Genomic DNA, 21,726 nt, shown 5'->3' with positions numbered 1-21,726 from the left:
CCTAAAATGAGGTGTTCTAATATTATACTTTATTCGATTTATTTTACTCCCTCCATTTTTTTTTAAATGCATCACTTGGTGATGCGCGGAGTTTTAGGAGAGTAATATAATATTGTGAACGAGTGAATAATTCACTATTATAGTAAAAGTAAGATGGAGACCATGAAAAAGAAAGTATATAAGAGAGTAAATATTTTTATTATTAAAGTGAGTACCATATGAGAGAGATAAATGATAAAATAATTTAAGTGGGGTTTAAAGTAAGAGAGAGAAATGATATAGGCCTTACTCTTTTGAGCATCTGAGCATAGTAGAGCAGGGGTCAGCAGAGCAGAGCAGATTTTAATAGAGCATAGTAGATTTTATTATTATTAGTTTTGTGTCCTGTGCGATGTCCGAATTGTTATTTGAATTTTCTACTCATGGATTAATAATCACTTAATAATCATACTTGTCCGTTTATGGATATTTTATGGATTTATAATCACTTAACAATATATAAAAATTAGAAGTAATAATGTACAACAAAAAAGAACGGTTCTCTAAAACTGTGATCTCTTTTCATTTTCTCTGAACATCTAAGGAAATGATGTTTACATGTTAAAACTTAAAGATCATACATAATAACATGTCTCTTTGATTTTTTTCCCCCTTTTGTACCTCTGGATTCGTCATTTGTTTAGAAATTTTTTTTTTTTTATTTTATTTGAAAATAAAATTCTAAACCAAAAATTTTATTGAAAATAAAACTCTAAAATAATTTTTTTTCCTACTAAATCATCCAAATTTGATTGAAAATAAAATACTAAAATAATTTTTGTTATCCTAGTGAATCTATTTAACTTTTTATCCTATTCTACAAAACATATAATAAATCCTACGTGTCATATTGATAATTAATTGTCTCTTATGTGGCGCAAAACTTGGCAAAAAGTTAGAATGCCAAGTGTCGTTATTTCGTGATCTGGCTAAAAGTTTAGCTTTATATAATAGTTACTACCTCCGTTAATTGTTTTGTGCAACTTTGAGGGGGTTTTCGGTTACCAATGCAAAATTTGAGGGGTATAGATTAAGGATTGATTTGTAAAAGTAATTAAAGTTGGGAGGAGAGATAATGGTAGGCCACCCCCATGTGTTTTGGTGGGGAAATCAATCACTTTTAGAGGGAATCACATACCCACCGAAATTTTCAGCCAAAATTCAAAAGGTTTGAATTTTTTTGGTGGGATTTTAATTCCCTCCAACAGATTTTAAAAAAAAAAAACAGCTTGTCATTTAAATTGCATAAGAAGTTCCACATTCCATTCATTGTTTTAGAGGCTTATAAATACTAGCCCCAAACTACCAAAAGACAATAAATGTTCCACCATTAATTACAAACATTCTGTTTTCCAAATCATGAAATTGTTTGCCAAAAGTTAGCACTAAGCACCCTAAATTAGCCCATAATTAGTCAAAAAATTTAATTAGTGCTGCACAAAATCTTCACATAAAACCGTCATCATCTTGCTTTATCTACACAAAAGGAAGGGCTGCTTCATCTCCTCAAAAACCATCATCAGCTAGCCCATCAACAGCTACAGCAATCTGCAAACACACAAGTACAAAACCAGCCATGGCAGAGTTTGATGAATCTCTGTTTTATGATGTTGACCAATTATTGACAGAGGAAGAGTTGGCAGAATTATACTTTGATGTAGAGGAGGAGATGCAAGATGAAGACATTGAGCAATACGATTCTGAAAATGAGAATATGCAGCAAGAGGATGATACAGAAAATGGGACTCATGTATCCGAACCAGAAGCTGAAGTTCAGGGCATGCAAGATGACCAACAAGGCACTCAGAGCATTAACAGGAAACAACTAACAATGCAACAAAGAAGACAGATTGTTGATGCAATGTTGTGCAAAATGCAAGATGGTAATTTGCCAAGAGGTTATAAAGTGCAACTTTCAATTCAATTCCATGTTCACAAATCAACAATTACAAGGAAATTCACTGACATTAAAAAACAGATGGCTCAGGGAAATTTGATTGATGTCAGGTCTAAGAAAATAGGCAGAATAGGTCCAAAACCAAGGGAATTCACAGATGAATTTCTACAGTCAGTGCCCCTTCATTTAAGGCAGAGTGAAAGGTCTTATGCATCAGCACTGAATATTTCTCATGTCACTCTTCATTATTTGAAGAAAAAGGGGAGGCTGAGAACACATACTGCAAGTAACAAGCCAGCACTTTCATCTGACCATAAAGTAGCAAGAATGAAGTGGGTTCTATCTCATATTAATCCTGTCTTAGGAAATGAGGACCCAACATTTGAAGATATGGACAGAGTAATACACATAGATGAGAAATGGTTCTACTTGAACCCAGACAAGAGGAGATTTTATCTCCTTCCAAGTGAAGAAGATCCATACATGGCACAACAATCAAGAAGGTTTAAGTTAAAGGCCATGTTCATGGCAGTAATTGGGAAGCCACTTTATGGGACTAATGGGGAACTCATTCATGATGGGAAATATGGTTTATTCCCTTTTACAGTTCAAGAGAGGGCTAAGAAATCAAGTAAAAACAGAGCAGCAGGAACAATGGTCACAAAGGCACTCCAAAATGTAAACAGAGAAGTCATTAGAGAAATGTTGCTCAACAAAGTTATACCAGCTATAATTGCTAAGTGGCCTGAAAGTCAGCCTAAGAATGTAATTATTCAGTGGGATAATGCAAGACCACATCAAATACCTACAGATGATGAGTTTATTGCAGCAACAACAGCAAATGGATTCAACATACATTTTGTCTTCCAGCCAGCACAATCACCAGATTTAAATGTGTTGGATTTAGGATTGTTTAGGTCTATTCAATCTTTACAGTACCAGTCCTTTCCCAAAAATGTAGATGAACTTGTTGAGAAAGTTATTGAGTCATATAACACCTTCAAACCAGAAGTGAACAAGTACATTTGGGTCACTTTACAGAGATGCATGATCAAGATACTGAAAGCAGAAGGAGGTAACAAGTACAAAATCCCACACATGAACAAGAAAAAGCTAGAAAATCTGGGAACTCTGCCAAATGTTGTGCATGTTCAGAAGGAAGTAGTAACAGAGGCTGTGGAGTATCTAAACACAATGTTTAGGCCAGCACCTCAAGGTAATCATGATGCAGAGGAGGACATGGAGGTGGATGCAGACTAAGTCAAGGAAAGAAACAGACTCAGAACATCAACATGTACTGCCACACATAACCATCTACAGTGTGTAGTTCTTTTTTTGGGCACTTTTTTTATTAGTCTTGTTTATGACTAGGTGGTTAGGTGTATTTTGTAATGGATAATGTGATAGACCACTAAGGCAGTGATATGTTAGTTGTTGTGTAATAGGCTTTTTGTAGCCACATTTTGAATGGAATGAAAGGAATGAATGCATTATGAGGTATGAAAAACAATCCATCAGAAGAATACTTGAATCTTGAATACAGCAAATTAAACAAGTTTACCTCAACAACCATCCCATTATTGTGATAGTTGGAGCAAATAACTTGTTCAATTTGTAATTCAATTGAGTCCCTTCATCATATGGACTTCAATTTAAACAATGTACTCAGAGTAATATTGGGACTCCCTACTGAGTAATACACAAGCAGCAAAGGGGGACTCAAACATGTACCACTGTTCTCTACACAATTGATCATTGAGAACAAGACATAAAAATCAGAAGTTCACCACAATAAACCAGTAACTAGGTAGCATCATCATTCATCAATCAAATTCCCTTTTCAAGCCATAAGTAATTCATGCCAAATAAACCAACAACAACAACTGTCCAAACAATCAACCAACATCATAAATAAACAAAGATATACATACTCCACCCATAATATAGCCAACACAACAGTACAGACCAGCATCATGAACAGACCACCATCAACAGCAAGGTAATCAATTAACCATCTCCACAGGACAGTCCAATAGTATAACTAGGGCCAACAAATTACCAATACTTTTCAGAGTAGAAAAGAGCAACCAATTAACCAACAACAATTATCCATTTCCAATTAACCAACAACAACAACAATTAACCATATTCAATTAACCAACAACAACAATTAACCAGTCCAAACAATCCACCAACAACAATTATTCATTTCCAATTAACCAACAAGAACAACAATTATCCATATTCAATTAACCAACAACAACAATTAACCAGTCCAAACAATCCACCAACAACAATTAACCACTCCAAACAATCCACCAACAACATAAATAACCAGCCCAAACAATCCACCAACATCACCAATAACTCAAAAAATCCGTCAACATCATCAGCTTCAATTAACCAACAACAACAATTCATCATGTTGAAACCAATTACCCAGCACATAATCACAAGTAAATAACCAATATAGCATAGAATCAAGTAAGAGGGACTCATAAATTTAAAATAAAGAAATTAGGGTTAGGAATCGTTACGAGAGCAGTTAATCGGAGGGTTGAACCCTAGGGTTCAGCCGCCTCACAGAGCAGTGCAACACAGGAACAGAACTAGAATCAGATTCCGGTTCAAGAGACAGAGGTGCCTCAGCAGCCTCCTCATCAGATGAAAGGACGATGAGTTCCTCATCAGGAAGCCCACGCATCCTTCGCAACGCTACACGCGCCGCCTTCCGAGTAGCACGCACCTTAAAGGGAGGCCTCTCCCTCTTAGATCTAGGTTTTTTTGGAGGAGCCGCACTCCCCTCTCCAGTTTCCGCCACCATTTCCACCTGAATCTCAGAAAAATCAAGGGACTTCCTACGGGACTGACCCTCTCCCTCCTCCCTTTTTTTTTTCTTCCTCATCAACACTTTTCAGCACTTGACCTAGAGCCCGATACGTGTGTAACGTACAATAGGGACCCGTTTCACTAGACTCGTAGAAAGCACGAGGGAAGGGTGAACCAGTCTCAAAGCATTGTATGAGATTCTGGATCAAGTTCTCTTCACCCTTGTCGTTGGTGGCCATGTACGCATATTTCAACGGATCTAGGTTTATCATGGTTGACAGAGGATGTGAGGTTAAAAAAGAGAAAAGGAGAGGAGTTTAGATCTGGAGAGAGGAAGTGTTAAATCGAAGAAGAAGAGGAGAGAGAGAGAAACCCCAAATGATGAACTAGGGTTCATCAGTAGAAATATCCAGAAGAAACAGAGGAGGCAAATCATCGCAATTAATTGTAGGTGGTTGAGGATGTGAGTGGGAATTGGGGTAATAAATGGAGGGAGTCATTAGTTTAGGGAATCTGATTAGATTAGAGTAGATGTAAGGTTAGTGTAATTAAGTTAGACTAAGGGTAACAATTAAAAAATAAAAAGGGACTAAGTAAGGGTAATTCAGTAATTTCCACCTTTTTTTAACTAAAAATAGTAAGAAAATGGAAAGTTGCACATAACTCCGATCATCCCAAAATGGCAAAAGTTGCACAAAACAATTAACGGAGGTAGTATATGATATGATTATTATTATTATTATCATTATAAATATTATTAATTATTATCGCATTATTATTAAATATTAATTATTAATTTAATATTATTAATTTCATATTAATTATTATTATTCATTTAATATTAATTATTATTTTATATTTAATATTAATCATTATTATTATTAAATATTAATTATTAATTTAATATTAATTATTAATATTATTAACTTAATTAATTATTATTTATATGAAATATTGATTATTATTATTAAATATTAATTGTTATTTTTGTTATTATGATTTAATATTAATTATTATTATTATTAAATATTAATTATTTAAACAGAGCAAATTGCAGCAGAGCAGAACAATTCAAAAGAACAAGGCCATAATATTGTACTCTATATAAAGTTACCAAATATGAAAGTGATGTTAATGCATTTTTTTTTTAAAAAAAAAACAACCACAAAAGGAAAGTGATGCATTTATAAAATAAAAACGGAGGGAGTAAATGTTTATGACACTATTTTACCTATTTTTTGTTACCAACGTTTGTAATATATACATAAGAAAAAAAATTACTTGTTGGAATTGTCTTAATAAATCGATTATTAATATATAATTTTTATATTTTATAGTTATTGATTATTAAAAAATTATTGATCAAAATTCTGCATTGGCTTAAGTACCAAGTCAACATGGGACACTTAAAAAAGCAAAGGGAGTATTTTTTTTTAATTTAATTTTATTTTATATAATTTGTAAACACTCTTCATTTTACTCTTGTCAATTAATACATTTTACTTGTCAGAGGCTAGGGAGTGCTAGAGTAAAGAGAGCTAGTAAAAGACATTTCTTGGTTGGATTATTGGTTTTCTAAAGCTTAATCAATTTACTCTACGGGTAGGTTTTGGCCTATCATGTTTGCCCATGGGCTACAAGTGAGTTGTGGAGTAGATTTTATCACGCCTAGATTCATTTTATTGGCTTTTTTTTTTTTTTTTCTCCCTCTTCTTTTTTGGATTCTCTTTGATGTGTAACTCCCATTTTTATGAGGGTGTTTTAAGGGGATTTAACTCCACTTCATGTTTCTGATTATTCCCTTAATCTTTGAGCGAGCATCCTTTACCTCTTCATTCTCCTTGATCAACTTATATATTGACTTGGAGAAAATCAAATTATAATACACATACAACACACAAAATAGCTAAACACATTTTCATCTTCTTTGGACATAAGTTTACGTGACTTCAACCTCTCACCCAAAAGTGTTTTTATGTGAGAGTGGTGTGTGAACCTTAGAGAACATGTCGGCGAATACAATTGAGCATCACGGTTGCGTCGGAATTTCGTTTTCAAGTCAGTGATTAGCATCACGACACACCGAATTTGTTCCATTGATAAGATTAACTTTTCAATCTTATTGTCTACTTCTTTTGCGTAACCTTGAAATTACCTTATTTTACAACAGAAAATACAATCATAAAATAAAAGACAATAAAAGTAACATAGACGAATAGTGGTAAAGTAAAAGTGTAAAATATAAAGAAATGATAATAGAAGTATATGTTTTAAGTTTTGATTGATCTGGTCTAGTCTAAATTTTTTATTTCCATTTTTTTTAAAAAATAAAATAAATTAAAATAAAATAAAAAATTCTTACCCTGTGATCAGCCCAAATTTAGATTATGTAGGTATGCAACATATAGGAGAAAACATAATACAGTTGCAAATTTGACTGAACTTTAAATCCCTTCTCTAACTTTTTGTTTAATCACCCAATAAGTTGATAACCATAATTATGTAGGTATGTAACTTTGTCCAAAAGGGATGAAATTTAATTCATTTTGTTAAAATTTGTAACAAAGAACACTGGAATAGTGCAACATAATTATTTAGGTAAATTAATTCAAATTTTTGTATCGAAAAAGTTTATATATATAGGGTGGGACTCGAACTTGTGACCTCAAATTCACAAGGCGAGTTCCTCATCAACTCCTCCAAGCAAAGCTTGGTAACAAGATTCTACTTGATCATGTATTTTCTAATATTTATCAAATATCCTTCTTTAAAAATTTCTTACATTTAATGAAGACAAACAAAAAGAAATAAAAGGAGAAAGTAATTACATTATATATATATATATATATATATATATATATATATATATATATATATATATATATATATATATATATATATATATATATATATATATATATATATATATATATATATATATATATATATATATATATATATATATATATATATATATATATATTGACATGAGCTTAAGCAGAACAAACAAAGTAACAAACCTACAATAAAATATAATTACATTATATTTTGAATGTTAGTTAATATTGCGTAATATGTTTAAAGTCAATAAAAGGATAAAGTAATTACATTTTGTTTATGAATGTATGGAGTATATATAATGATAATCATCAATACATAACACGAGTAATATATACTCATAATATGCACAAATCTAAGGGCTTGTTCAATTCACCTTATTTTCACTTATTTCAGGTCTAATGAATTCTGTTAAGAGTTTGTTTTGTTCACCTTATTTTCACTTATTTCAGGTTTTATAATTTTAGATAAGTTAAAATAAATTTAGTTAAATTCTAATAAGGGTTACCAAATTTTAAATTACAACTTAAATATGTTTTTATAAGTTCAGATAAGTTAAGTTAAGTTTAGATAAGTGAAAATTAGGTGAATTGAACACACCCTAAATATACCCAAGTTTAAATTACAATTAAAATAAATTTTAATAAGTTCAGATAAATAAAAATCAGGTGAATAAAACACACCATAAATATTGGATTTGTAAAAAACAATGGAGAAATTATAGGATAGAAGGTTCATATATATAAGGATTATTATCTTCTTTTAATGCATGCCAGCTTAATAATTATATGCTTCAAGTCGTGTAACAATATAATAATGACATATGTAAGATATATGACGTTCTATAAGTCATAATCACAAGAACGGTAGATGAGGGTATATAGGATTTGTAATAATGCTCTTTGAGATTTATGTGGTTCTCTTAAACATAAATTTCTATTAAGGGTCCAACTAATTGTCCTCCCAACATGGTTCTTGTTTAGACTCTCGATCACTGTTGTTAGAGCCAATTAATGGTTTGTGTTGACAAAACTATGTTATTAAATGACGTTGTAATAATAAGTTTCCTATGTAAAAGAATTATATATATGGTCGTAACTAAGTTTGACTATGTAATCATCTTGACAAAGGTAAGATACTACACAGTTAATTGTACATTGCTAAATCATCTATTCCGTATATATATTACTTATTGTGACGTGAGTGTAAAATAAACACTATTAATGTAAGAGAGCATCAAATCAGCATAATTCCAATTATGAAATAATCAAAATAGACTTTTTACCAATGTATATATAATCTTTCATTATTTACAAGAAAGTACAAATTAAAGTCATAGAGTACTCCTAGCCTCCTAGGTACTTGCATTGTAAAGAAACAATGCTTGTGCTTATATGTAAAACACACACCTAACCTAAATTATTAAAACATAATCTTATATATAATCCAAATTAAGGTTTTGATTAAGGCGCAATGACTTCAAACTTTTAAGAGAAGGCAACAAAATTTTCCCAAGTAACATTGTTTTCTGCATGGATGTATATATATGTAGTGATTAAGGATATATTGTCCCTAGCATGGCATAATCAATTTAGTTTGGTGGTGTGTTGTGTTCATAGATCATGTTGAAAATGACTAGAAGCTCATGTGTTAAATTCTCTACCCAATCTTGGTTGAACAGGTGTCATTGAAACATAGTTACTATGCATATGACGTGGCTTGTTTAACACCATACTCTATGCTTTAGACTTTCTTCGTCTCATAATATTTGACACAATTACCATTTTTATCGGTCCCAAAATACTTAACATGTTACCAAATATGGAATGAAGCCACTAATTAGATATTTTTTTTCTCTATTCTCTTTGGAACCACAAACCTCAAAACCCAATTAAGGGCCTGTTTGCTTCAGCTTAATTTTAGTTTAGTTCAGTTCAATTTAGCTCCAATCAATTTAATATAGTTTAGTTCCTAATTCCTTTCTTTCAAAAACAATTTAGTTCAGTTCAGTAAATCAAAACAAACCCTAAATCCTACATTTTCTCTCTCCTCACTACCCCCACCTCCCCCACCTTTTGTTTTCTTACAATATAAAAATAGAGAAGAAAATCCTTTATACTAGTATAATTAATTATTTTAAATGGGCACACTTGTAATTTTCTTAAATTATGTGTCTACTCCAACGTTCCAAATATTATGGACCGGAGGGAGTATACGCCTTGTCTAAAATTAATTGTCACGTTGAACGTAATATTATCATTTAATTTTTTTTGTCTCTACCTTTTTTTCTAAAGGTGGATTCCACATTTTTTTTTCTCTTAATTTTTTCATATAATTTTTAAAAAGCCGCTAAAATAATTTGTTATAATTAAAATGAAACGAAAAGAGTACTCGGTAGCTTCTTTACACGAGGAGCCCTAAGGAAGAAAAATGTGATTTCTAATGTACTTTTGTAGTTTCTTGTCAAAGAAAATAAATAAATACTCATAAAAAGTTTCTTAAATGAGGTTAAGGCGGCCCCCACCTTAAATAATTACAATTGTTAGCCAAAAATGACATGTAAGATGAAAATGACCATTTGTTTTGTAATATCCAACTCACTCTTTTTGTATGAAAGAGTCTTGTACGGACATGAATCAACCAGAAGCACACACACTTCATTACACAAGAACAGCTAAATTTTTAATGTAGTATTCAAATACTTTGTATAAATTTGTCTTGGTGTTTCAAAATTTGTCATTTATAAATTTAAGAATGAGATGGTTGGGCTTGTTTTCATTTTCATGCCCTTTTAGGCATTTTGTTAACTTTGGATTTTAGAGTTTACTTTTCCTTCCACTAGTTCACTAGGAGACATGCATGTGTTAACCCCATCTAGCTACAAGTCCATTTGTAACTAGGGTTAGTTTATTTTATATAAAAACGTGTGAATTAGAAAATTAATTTCATATATACCGTACATAGTGTTACATTGATCTATCGGGTTGATTGTATGGACACGGAGATAAAAGTTTTGCTAACATTTTAGACACGTCACTTTAGAAAATGATAATTATTACTCCATCTGTCCCTAAATTACATTCCTACCTTTCTCTATTATATGAGAACGAAATAAATACTAGAAATAGAAATGTAATTTAAGGACGGAGGGAGTACAATGATACATGATCCATGTTCAATTGCAGTAATTAAGGGTAAGATATGTCACTTAATTGTCACTAATATATTTATCACACATGACCAGATTGAATGATGGACAATATCTGAGCTAAGTCAAATTATGACACTCGAAATAGTATCAACATCATACGAAATATCCAAGCTTCTATTATGTTTAGTGGAAGACTTGTACCCTGTTTTGGAATGACGGACGCCTTATATATGTTTACTTTGTAGAGTATTTGAGATTTTGAGTTATCTATTGCTGATTACGAAGTATTATTTATACAGAGAAAACCGTTCTCAAAATTACATAGTTCCTTGAGCGTTTAAACTTTAATAGCCATTTCCCCACTACAACGTTAGCACTCACAAATTTTCAACCCAAAAGCTCAACTCTAATTTAATAAGAGCATCTCCAATAGTAAACTACAAGTACCTTATAGCTTACCTTGTCACATTAGATACATTAAGCTAGTATATTTTATAGCTACAAAGTGTTTCAATGGTTAGTAGTAGTATATTGTAGCTTGGAAGAAAAATAAATAAATAAAGTAGGAAAGCAAGTGTTATTCAAGTGGGTGATGTTATTTTTGAAAAATCAAACAACATAGCTCGTTTGAGCAGGGTTGTTTAATAATCAAGCTACATCAGATTAACTTTTTTCACCCCAATGGTAAGCTACATGCTTGTAATTTTAATTAAGTTGCAAGCATCTAAGCCTTATCTTAACTCTATTACACTTATACCTTGATGCTTTACCTTATTATATTATAATTGTAGTATTACTTTCTTGATTTTTTTATTGGTGTTATTCAAGAGAGTCATAAAAGTAATTATGTATGTTTCTTCAAAAAAAAATAAAAAATGATGTATATATAGATGAAATTCAATTCAATGAGTATTAGCCTTCAAAACTTTAGCCAACTAAGCTAGTTGATACCTGCACTTTAATTTCTTGATGTTCTAAGTTGCTAACATACTACTCTCTCTTTTTGACCTACAGTACTTTGATGACATGCACTATTTACATACTTTGACTTGCTTTGATGATTATAGCCTTAAAGTTTCGCAAAAATATAGTCATATATTGTGATATCTTGTTAGATTTATTTGCCTTAATCTTTTTTCCATAGTATCAAAATTTTATGACTTTTACTTATTAATAATTAAAAACATTAGAGATTGAAATAAAGTATTGACATGCTTGAAGAAATAAAAGAAAGTTTAAAGGAACCAAGAAAGACATACATAGCCTTCAATTGACACTAATGCTCCTAAGTTTAATTATGCCATTTCTTTTAAACTCTTGTTTCAAATAAACTCAAAGTTCCTGAGTGAATAACGTTCCAATATAAAATCTATTTAATATAACACTCATTTACTTAATCAAATCAATGAGAACCATCATCCATCAATCATAACTTTCATCAAACTTCTAGTTCCATGCTAGGAATATCCATGACATTTCCATTATTCCTTACGTTGCTTATGATCTCATCATGACATGTTCATTATATATAATATGTACATCTCAACATATTAATTTAATTAATTAGACAACTATCATATATTTGTTCCTAATCATCAAAACCTTTTATATCTATCAACATAAATCATGTACGACGAGCAAAATCAATAAACAAAATTATAACTCCACGCGACAATCATTAGAGCAAACAAAACATGTAATGTGCCATAGAAAATTAGAAATACATGTTTGTTTTGGCTTCGAATGTATAGTAAAGGCATTGATTAGAATTTAAAACAGTTAACGACCACTTTATTTAGTACGGTTTGATTCCTAAATAGTATAATTCCAATACAATAATGCCATTTAGAAGTCACCTCCATTTTTGTACATAGTTGAATACATGATGATAAACTAATTTAACTACATAGATCAACTTATACGAGGCATATTATTATTGGGCAGTTAATAAGATAAAAGATTAAGGATATTGTTAATTGTTACGTTATCAAATCATGCTTTAATTATTACCGCTAATATGATGATGATTAATTTGCATATTAAACTATTACTTAAACTTCTTGTCTAATTGTTATTTGAGGTCAATCAAAGAAAAAGAAATAGTGTTATGATGAAAGATTGTTAGTAAAATACTACTAATTCTAATGGCCAATGAATGTTTAGCAAAAGCCAAAAACATGCTTGGTCAAGATAACAACTACGGCTGCTCATACCAAATGACTTATGCAATCTTCATTTGGATCAATTGATAATGGAGTTGTTCTACCGTGATCATATAGTCCTTGGGTTCGAGATTTAAAAATATACGACATTTATTTGGAGAACTTTCCCTTTAATTTGATTGAACTCCGCAATAAAGTTAGGCTTGTCTCAAGGCCGGTTGGCCCAGCCGGCCTGGTGAATTATGTCACATATGGTGTCATAGGTTTTATCTTATATGGCTTGGGAGCGGATCCAAGGAGATGTACCATCGTATCAATGTATCTTGCCCCTTGTCCCTTGTCTACCTTTGGGGACAAAAAGAATAGTAACTCATTTATTGCTTATTCCTATTTTCTAATTTGAAAATACATGTACTTTGTAATGTTTATCGGATTTTAAGATTAGGACATTAGGTTTATCTTTATGTATCAAGCTAGTTTACATTTTTCATTTTCAAATTTCAAAAGTTTGTATTTCATATGATGTGTGTTAATTTTGAAAATTGATCAAAAAAATGGAGAATCCTATTATTTGTTTACAAAATTTGAAATTGTCGGCGACAACAAAATAAACAAGATAGATTGATTTGTAATCATTATCATTACACTCAAAATTGGGATTAGTTAGCTTCTCACACAATATCTTCCTAAATCAGAGCTTTGATCCCGGCCACTATCCATTTCAAAGCATCTCAACAATATACGAAACACCAACAAGAGACACCATCTCGATCAAAATTTCCTGTCATAATGCCACTCAGATAATGTTTGCCTCATTCCTGATTTTCAAGAATTCTCGTTCAGATTTATGCTGATCTGCAATATGGATGGTTAAGTATCCGTAATGGTAGGAGGTTGATTTGCAGCTGGAACACAGAGCTTAATACCCAAAACCTGTAACAGAAATATGGTTTAGAAAGAAATTAAAATATATATGAAAGTAACTAGCATTACAGGGAAAAAAAAAGAAAAAAAAAGACAGACATACCAGAGTTGTCCATTGGGTTTTCCATAGGAGCAAGTTCTGGCTCTGGGATCTCAGTAACCACGGCATCTGATGTTAGGAACGTCTTTGCTACAGATGCAGCATGTTCCAAGCAACACCTTACCACCTGCAAATTGCAACTCATTAATGCAGAGAAAGAAACCATCTTCATCTCAATTACCCTTCACTATCTGATCTTGGAAATGAGCAATTGATAATGTACAGTTGATGCATTATCCTAAGCTTAAGGATATAATACAAAGTAAACAAAATATAAAAATCAAACCTTAGTGGGATCTATGATTCCAACAGCCATCAGATCCTCGTATTGTCCAGTAGAAGCATTGTATCCAAATCTCAGGTTGTCATTTGAGAGCACCTGAGAATATAAAATACATCGATCAATAATACGTAGTAGAAAAATTTTGCAAATTCACATTGTTATCATGATGTATACAATAGTTTAAAAATGCCTTATCTTGACCTTTTCTATTACTACTGCTCCATTAACTCCTGCATTCTTGGCAATCAGATCCAGTGGATAACTAAGCGCTCTTTTGACAATATCTGCTCCAAGCTGAAAATATGTATAAATTCTAAAATATCAGTTCATCTAGTTGGGGAGAGAGAAATTGACATCACTATGATCAACAAGGGTGGATTTGACAAAGAAAACCTTTTGCTCGTCATTTTCAAGTCTCTCTTTGATGGCATCTACTTTAGCCGCTAGGCGCAGCAAGGTGCACCCTCCACCTACAACTATACCTTCCTCTACTGCTGCCTGAAAAATTACAAGTTTGAGTCAGTTTTATCCCTTGGTAAACTAAAGGAGGAGTGAGTCATAAAATCACAGAGGATACCTTTGTTGCACAAAGAGCATCCTCCACCCTCAACTTCCTTTCTTTAAGCTCTGTCTCAGTTCGTGCTCCAACCTGTTGAAATAGTCAATAAAGAAGGAAAACATATGAAAAATATTTAGGAAAGAAAATTTGGTAGCATGTCTTAAATTCATGAAGAGTCACCTGGATGACAGCAACGCCACTGGAAAGTTTTGCAATTCTTTCATTTAGTTTATCTTTCTCATAAGCAGTCTCTTCATCCTGAAAACCAATGTTATCTACATCAGGCTCAATATTCCACAATTTAACAGCCAAACAAGTGAAGATATTAGAGGATTAATACTTGTACCTCAGCTTGCTTCTTAATTTGGGAAATTCTCCTAGCAACGGCTTCTTGCGTGGTTCCATCCCCAACAATGGTAGCTGTCTCCTTGGTGAGCACAATTTTCGCTGCATGTCCCAACACCTCTTTGCCAGCTTGGTCTAGTGACAAACCAACCTCATCTCTGATCACAGTTGCTGTTGATAATTCAGTTAGCACCCAGAAAGTTGAGGGACTTGATGTCAATGATAACATTCTGACATTCAAACTACTAACCTCCTGTAAGGATAGCAATATCATCAAGATATTGGTGTCTACGATCTCCAAAACCTGGTGCTCTCATTGCAGCAATCTTAAGTGATCCTCTGAGTTTGTTTACAACTAGTGTAGCAAGAGGTTCTTGCTCTATATCTTCCGCCATAACCAAAATTGCATAGTTGTTTTTAATTGCATCTTCCAGGACATTAACAAGCTCTCTTGCATTTGTAATCTTCTTGTCAACCAAGAGCAACTACATAGCCAACAAGACATTAATCATCCTATGTGGTATAAAACAGACACAAATTTGTACTCAAATTCAGGATGTATACCTTGCAGTTTTCGTACTGAACAATCATTTTCTCAGTGTCAGTAACAAAGTATGGTGAGAAATAGCCACGGTCAAATTGCATTCCTTCAACGACATATAAGCTGTCCGAAGCACTTGTTCCTTCTTCGAGAGTTACTATACCCTTGCGCCCCACTTTGCTCAGAGCATCGGCAACCATATTGCCTATTTGATAGTTATTTCCTGCACTAACAGCAGCAACATCTGCAAGTTCGTTGTCTTCAACCTGTAAGTCATGCAAAAAATAAAATAAAAACCACGTTTAGCTGTGAAGCATTATTGACAACTATTACAGCAGCAAGAAATAGCTTACCTCTTTGGACATCAACTTCAGCTCAGATATCAAACCTTTTGCAGTATTCTCGATCCCCTTGGCTATTTGTATAGGATTTGCCCCAGCCAATACAATCTGGAAATATATAATCACGTGTTGGTCAAGCATGTTGTTCAACGCCAAATAACATTATACTGAGATTTAAATTAATTATGTGTAATTTCCTCACACCTTTACACCTTCGGCAATCAAACCTTGTGCTAGTACTACAGATGTAGTGGTCCCATCACCTGCTAAATCATTAGTTTTAGAAGCCGCTTCTCTAACAAGCCTTGCACCAATGTTTTCGACAGGATCTTCAAGCTCAATCTGCATACAAAACAGCTTATTGATGTCAACAAAAATAGAGTACATAAACTTCAAAAGAACATCATCTTCAAGTCTCCAACATGAACATATTCCTATTAACATTTAAGAGTTCTAAACAGCAAAGCTGAGCACTTCCTTTCACATTTGAAAAAGTAAAAATTAGCAATCATCACTAAAGGAGCCTGTTTTTTCATATACGAAGTAATTCATAATTCATACCTCCTTGGCCACAGTAACACCGTCATTAACAATTTTAGGAGAGCCATACTTGCTCTCCAAAACTACATTCCTTCCTTTGGGACCGAGAGTAACACCAACAACATCTGCAAGCTTATTCACACCCGCCTAAAGTTTCAAATCAGAGCAGCAATGTTAGACACTAAACCAATACACAACTGCCATCATAATACCAGTAATTCAGAAAACACTACAAATACTAACCTGTAGTTTCCTAATAGCGGCCCCATTCTTATTGAAATGCAATTCTTTTATTGCCGCGTTTATCTTTAAGGAATGCCTTTTACTAGGTACTACATAACTTCGACTACCTCTAGGAAAACTTGATGATATGCAATCCAACGAAGATAGTTTGTGTGACGGGTTAATACTTTTCTTGTCAATTTGGCTTCCAACAGATGTCAAAGACCCGATAGCAGACATGGTAACAAAACTTGATGCCATTTTATACAGAGTCCTGATTATAGAAATGCAACATTTCAAATCATCATCACATACATAGAACCAATTGGCAGCAGTAATTCGCCAATTTGTAAAACAAACTCCAAAAACCAGTAATCAAGAAAAAATATAGTCATGGGGTCAATTAAAATCAGGTGTAATCATAATATCAACTAGCCTAGTTGGTTAAAGTCTAGAGGGCGGTATTGGTACCATGGTACGGGTACCCATTGGCCATAATTACTAAGGCCTGCGATTAAATCCCGATTACATCACTGTCCTTTGTTGCAGCTTATATAATAGAACAATGGGTAATTCAGACAATTTGAAGCAAATTCAAGTACAATTCAGTGGATAATAATAATGGGTCCAACAACATGTTCTAATTAAGCAACGAATAACCAAATTATCTAGGAAATTAAGCATAAAAAAAACCCACTTAGTTAAGCAATGAAGAACATACAAGAATATGCATTGTTAGAAATTAATTGTAATGGTAAGTATTAACAGCATGATAAAGAAGTAAATTTGGATGAAATAGTTGAGAATTGAGGAAGATGGAAATAACTTACCCAATGAAAATGGAGAGGAAGCAGGATGTTGTGACTGAAAACTGGGTTTGTGGAGAATGATAAAAGGTAGTTATGGTTCATGGATAACGTTTAACACATCGAGTGTGGAATGTTCTAGTAGATGTTGGTGTTTCTCGCTTTGTGAGTTGCGACTGGGTTCTAGGGTATGGACTATGGTTCAATGGTGTCCATACCCGAACATTCGGTTCACATAGTTGGTCTGGAACTCTGGATTGACTGGATACATACCTATGCTATACAAGAATCATACAGTACAGGATATTTTGGTCATTTGCAGTAAAATTTTAAATTTTTTATTTTAAATAGTATATTTTGTGTACCATTTTAAAAAATAGTATCATTAAATCATTCACAAATTCTCCAAAAAGACGGGTGTATGTTAATCTATTGTAGAACGGGTTAAACTTATGTTATAAATACTTGAAGATACCCTTTATACTGTAAAAATTATTATTTTTATATTAATAAATTTTATCATCCAAAAAACTTTTAATGTATTAGGGAAGGGGTTTTAGGGTGGGGGGAATTGAAGGTGATTCCGGGGAAGGGGAAAGGCGACAACGACAACTTGGGGATTGGGGTGGCGTCGCCAAACACGGGGTTTAAGGGCAGAATGCGCCATCCGGGGGGGTGACGGTGGTGGGGGCAGGGTGGCGAGGTGGGGCTGTGCATAATAATAATAACAATAATAATAACTAACAACATTATTAATAATAATAATGTTATAAAATAAGGAGAAATATGAGAGAATTTGAGAGAGAATCGATCGGTGTAATTCTATTCCATATGATGGGGGTATATATAAATACAATATAGATAGGGTTTGTTTAGATAAGAATATAAACCTTAGACCTATCTAGAATATTCTAAAATAATACAAGTAGTACAATGGGCATCCACATTATATTTCATAACACTCCCCCTTGGATGTTCATTATCGAAGATTGTGCCTCGTTAAAACCTTAATAGGAAAAACCCTTTGGGATAAAAACCTAATTAAGGAAAAAGAGTACAACATTCTTCGTAATACGCTCCGGATGCTGCCTCATTAAAAACCTTACCAGGAAAACCCAATGTGGGACAAAACCATGGTCAAGGGAAAAAGAGTGCAGCGCGTATTTTCTCCCCCTGATGAATACATAACGTGAAATCTTCTAGTGCATTAAATCCAACGTGATATGGTTCGTTGGATAACTTCTCCCATGTAGCTAAATACCATTTCTTGATAATTGATCCTTTCAAATTGAACTTGAATCTTCAAAATCTTCACATGGACTTATTGAGGCATCTTCATTTCTTCATACTTGTGGAAATAATATAAGTGTTTACCACTATTTTATTTCTTTCGAATTGTCATAACAATTATGCCTTCTTCTAGAGGTCTTATATACTACAAAATGATGATCAATTATCGATCACATTATCCAAACATAATTTCATGGAAAAACTTCATATCATCATATATATTTCATTTTCCAATATCATATGAATTAAGAAATTAAACTAATTACATATTTTGCTCATGGCTCTTCTGGACCATAAGAGTGTTATTCTCACTCAATGAAATCTCAACGTTATTATTTATTAATTAGACATTTCATGTTTTATTTGAGAGTTCATCAATGAATACAAAGACTTGTTGAATCTCACATACTCAAACTTCAGGTTGAGATATTGATGATGTAGTCATATTGATTTTTCAACAGTTTGATGATAATTGCAATGTTCAGGATAGAAAATATGTAGGGCTGGGTATTAAAATACATCGTATATAAGTTTTTCAGGAACTCTTAGCTTCTTACATGAATCATAACAAACTATTATTAAAACGACATCATTAATAATTTCATCACTAGTGTAAGCCCATTGGAATATAAATATTTCTTTGTAAGTTCCCATCAATGTTGTATATACGCCTTACTATACATTGGACGGACAATCACACATACCGCAATTATTATATAGAAACTAGCTAGTGCATGCAATATGAGATATAGGAATCATGATAAGATAGTGAACAAAGTATACAATGAGTAATGCATCTAACAACTTCCAAAACATGCAATAAGTAATCCATTAACCTATGACTCATGCATGCACATGGACATAATGTTCAAAATAATGCAAGACACTGTACAGTGTAGATTTAAAAATCCATATTTCATTGGACTTCTGGTCCATGATAAACTTTTGATCGTTATCATTGTGTCGATATCAAAATGGACATATATTTCAGATCCTTATTCACCAGTCCATTCTATCATGCATATTCATATTATTTGTCGGTTTCATTGTGTACCAATCATAAAATTTATTTAATGTATATTTTGCAATGATATCTGAATACATTTTCAATTAGTACCATTATGACTTTCTCATATCATAGGCCATCTATTTTAGTTCAGATATCTATACCACTTCTATCTGGGGTATTTCTCACAATATGGTATTAATATACTATCATTACATTTAAAAAGCATCAACTGCACTGTCTTGCCATATATCACATATTTATATTGGAACCGATCATACAATCTACACTTCAAGAGTAGTGATTCAAAGAAAAATTGGTAAGATTTAACTGAATATATGCACATAATATCATTATCACTATGACAAAAAAAAAATGTATCTCTCTATGCCTCTAGATGGGTCATAACAATATAGAAATTAAATTATAAATTTGCAACATATCGATCTCAATACAGAAGTTGGCATGTAACTTTACAAAGTATCATTATTGGGATCAATTAATATTAATTATATAATTTTGCCAACTTACTCTTCTTCTCCCCCTAAGTTGGTAAAATATCTCAAATATTGGGGCAATTGTTCACTAACTTAGAATATAATTTCATGTGCAAAAATTTCATCTCGTAGGACAATCATATTCAACAAATTTATCTCTTCCGGAGAATAATGAAATTTCATTCTCTTCTGGAGATCAATATTAATAGGGGGTCATGAATTGTGCAGTTGTCTATTTTCTTATTCTATTTCTCATGTGCTGACCTAAAATAGCCCCAATCAAGAGATTAATCACTTGTATTTAAAGTCACTAATTCTCCAAATACTTTAATAATGAGTTTCCAGTTAGTCAAAATCTCTACACACACAAGTTATTTTAGTGAGCTTTTAGTCACTTATTACTTGTTCACATTCAAAATTGTTCAAAACTAGTATATAATCTCTTGAAATATCTTCAAAACAAACTACTAAAATCATAATCCAAATATAGCTCTATCTCAATGTTCTGTCTTGCCATTCAATTCATTTCATATTTTTTTAACATGAGAGAGCGTCAGCACTTTATATTTCATGTCAAATGAAACTTCGAGTTTCCAAAACGGGTAATTATTAAACCCGGATGGCCTAATTTAATTATCACATCCAATCACTTTTCTGAATTCAAATTATGGTCAGGTTTCCAACACTAGTGATTACTTTATTAAACATATTTTATGCATGGCCATGAAAGTGATGTGATATTAGAACACAACCATGTGTTTCTTTATACAATTGGCAAGACTATCAACTAATACTTGATCCAATAATAGTAACTCATGCTTTATTGAAACACTTTGAATATAGTCTTGATACATGCTAATCTTGTTGGACATTTTATACTCTTCTGGAGTAATTTATATAATCACGAAACATATGAAATTTACTAAAAGTGATTTCTTGTAGAAATATAATGGGATTTATCACTTCCTCAAATTTGTCATTGTCAATAGTGTCTCCTTTCCTTTTCGAAGATACTTAATTATCATTAAAACTTATTGATATATCACGCTTCAGGCGTGCTATAGGTTTATTAGTAATTGATGTTGCCTTCTAGGATATCAATTTTTCTTGGAGCATTTACAACTAGTATATGATCAATGACATTTATTTATATCCATCTTCAGGATGGTATCATTTCAAAATATTTAATTAACATGTGGCCACCTCTATTAAATAAATCGTTGATATTTAAGTTAATGTATGTACCAAACTAATCATCAATATATTTTATTAAGGATTACATAAAATAATTGAATTAATAAAATCTCCCCCTAATCCTTGCATATAAGGCATGAAATGAATCCAACAACCTTTAAA

At 32.3% G+C, this 21,726-nt stretch overlaps 2 protein-coding genes across 2 annotated transcripts; one reads left to right on the top strand and one right to left on the bottom strand.

The window, feature by feature from the left end:
• The first annotated feature begins 1,615 nt into the window (after nt 1-1,615).
• Nucleotides 1,616-3,196, top strand: LOC145588967 (uncharacterized). The gene has a single exon (XM_081645550.1). The coding sequence runs from the start codon at nt 1,616-1,618 to the stop codon at nt 3,194-3,196; it is 1,581 nt and encodes a 526-aa protein (XP_081501676.1).
• A 10,310-nt stretch (nt 3,197-13,506) lies between these two features.
• On the bottom strand, nt 13,507-17,757 carry LOC145589677 (ruBisCO large subunit-binding protein subunit beta, chloroplastic-like). The gene is made up of 15 exons (XM_081646355.1): nt 17,602-17,757; nt 16,793-17,045; nt 16,571-16,696; nt 16,214-16,351; nt 16,022-16,117; nt 15,692-15,934; nt 15,378-15,612; nt 15,129-15,298; nt 14,963-15,040; nt 14,801-14,872; nt 14,617-14,721; nt 14,425-14,517; nt 14,227-14,319; nt 13,944-14,067; nt 13,507-13,849 (listed from the first exon to the last, which is right to left on the bottom strand). The coding sequence occupies exons 2-15, from the start codon at nt 17,030-17,032 to the stop codon at nt 13,836-13,838; spliced, it is 1,827 nt and encodes a 608-aa protein (XP_081502481.1). The 5' UTR covers nt 17,033-17,045; nt 17,602-17,757; the 3' UTR covers nt 13,507-13,835.
• Between the last annotated feature and the right edge of the window lie 3,969 nt (nt 17,758-21,726).

This window comes from Chenopodium album, chromosome 17 (genome assembly GCF_948465745.1).
Source record: "Chenopodium album chromosome 17, dcCheAlbu1.1, whole genome shotgun sequence".
NCBI classification, from domain to species: domain Eukaryota; kingdom Viridiplantae; phylum Streptophyta; class Magnoliopsida; order Caryophyllales; family Amaranthaceae; genus Chenopodium; species Chenopodium album.
Note: the sequence above shows the minus strand (reverse complement) of the source record. Positions and strands in the feature narration are given on the sequence as shown.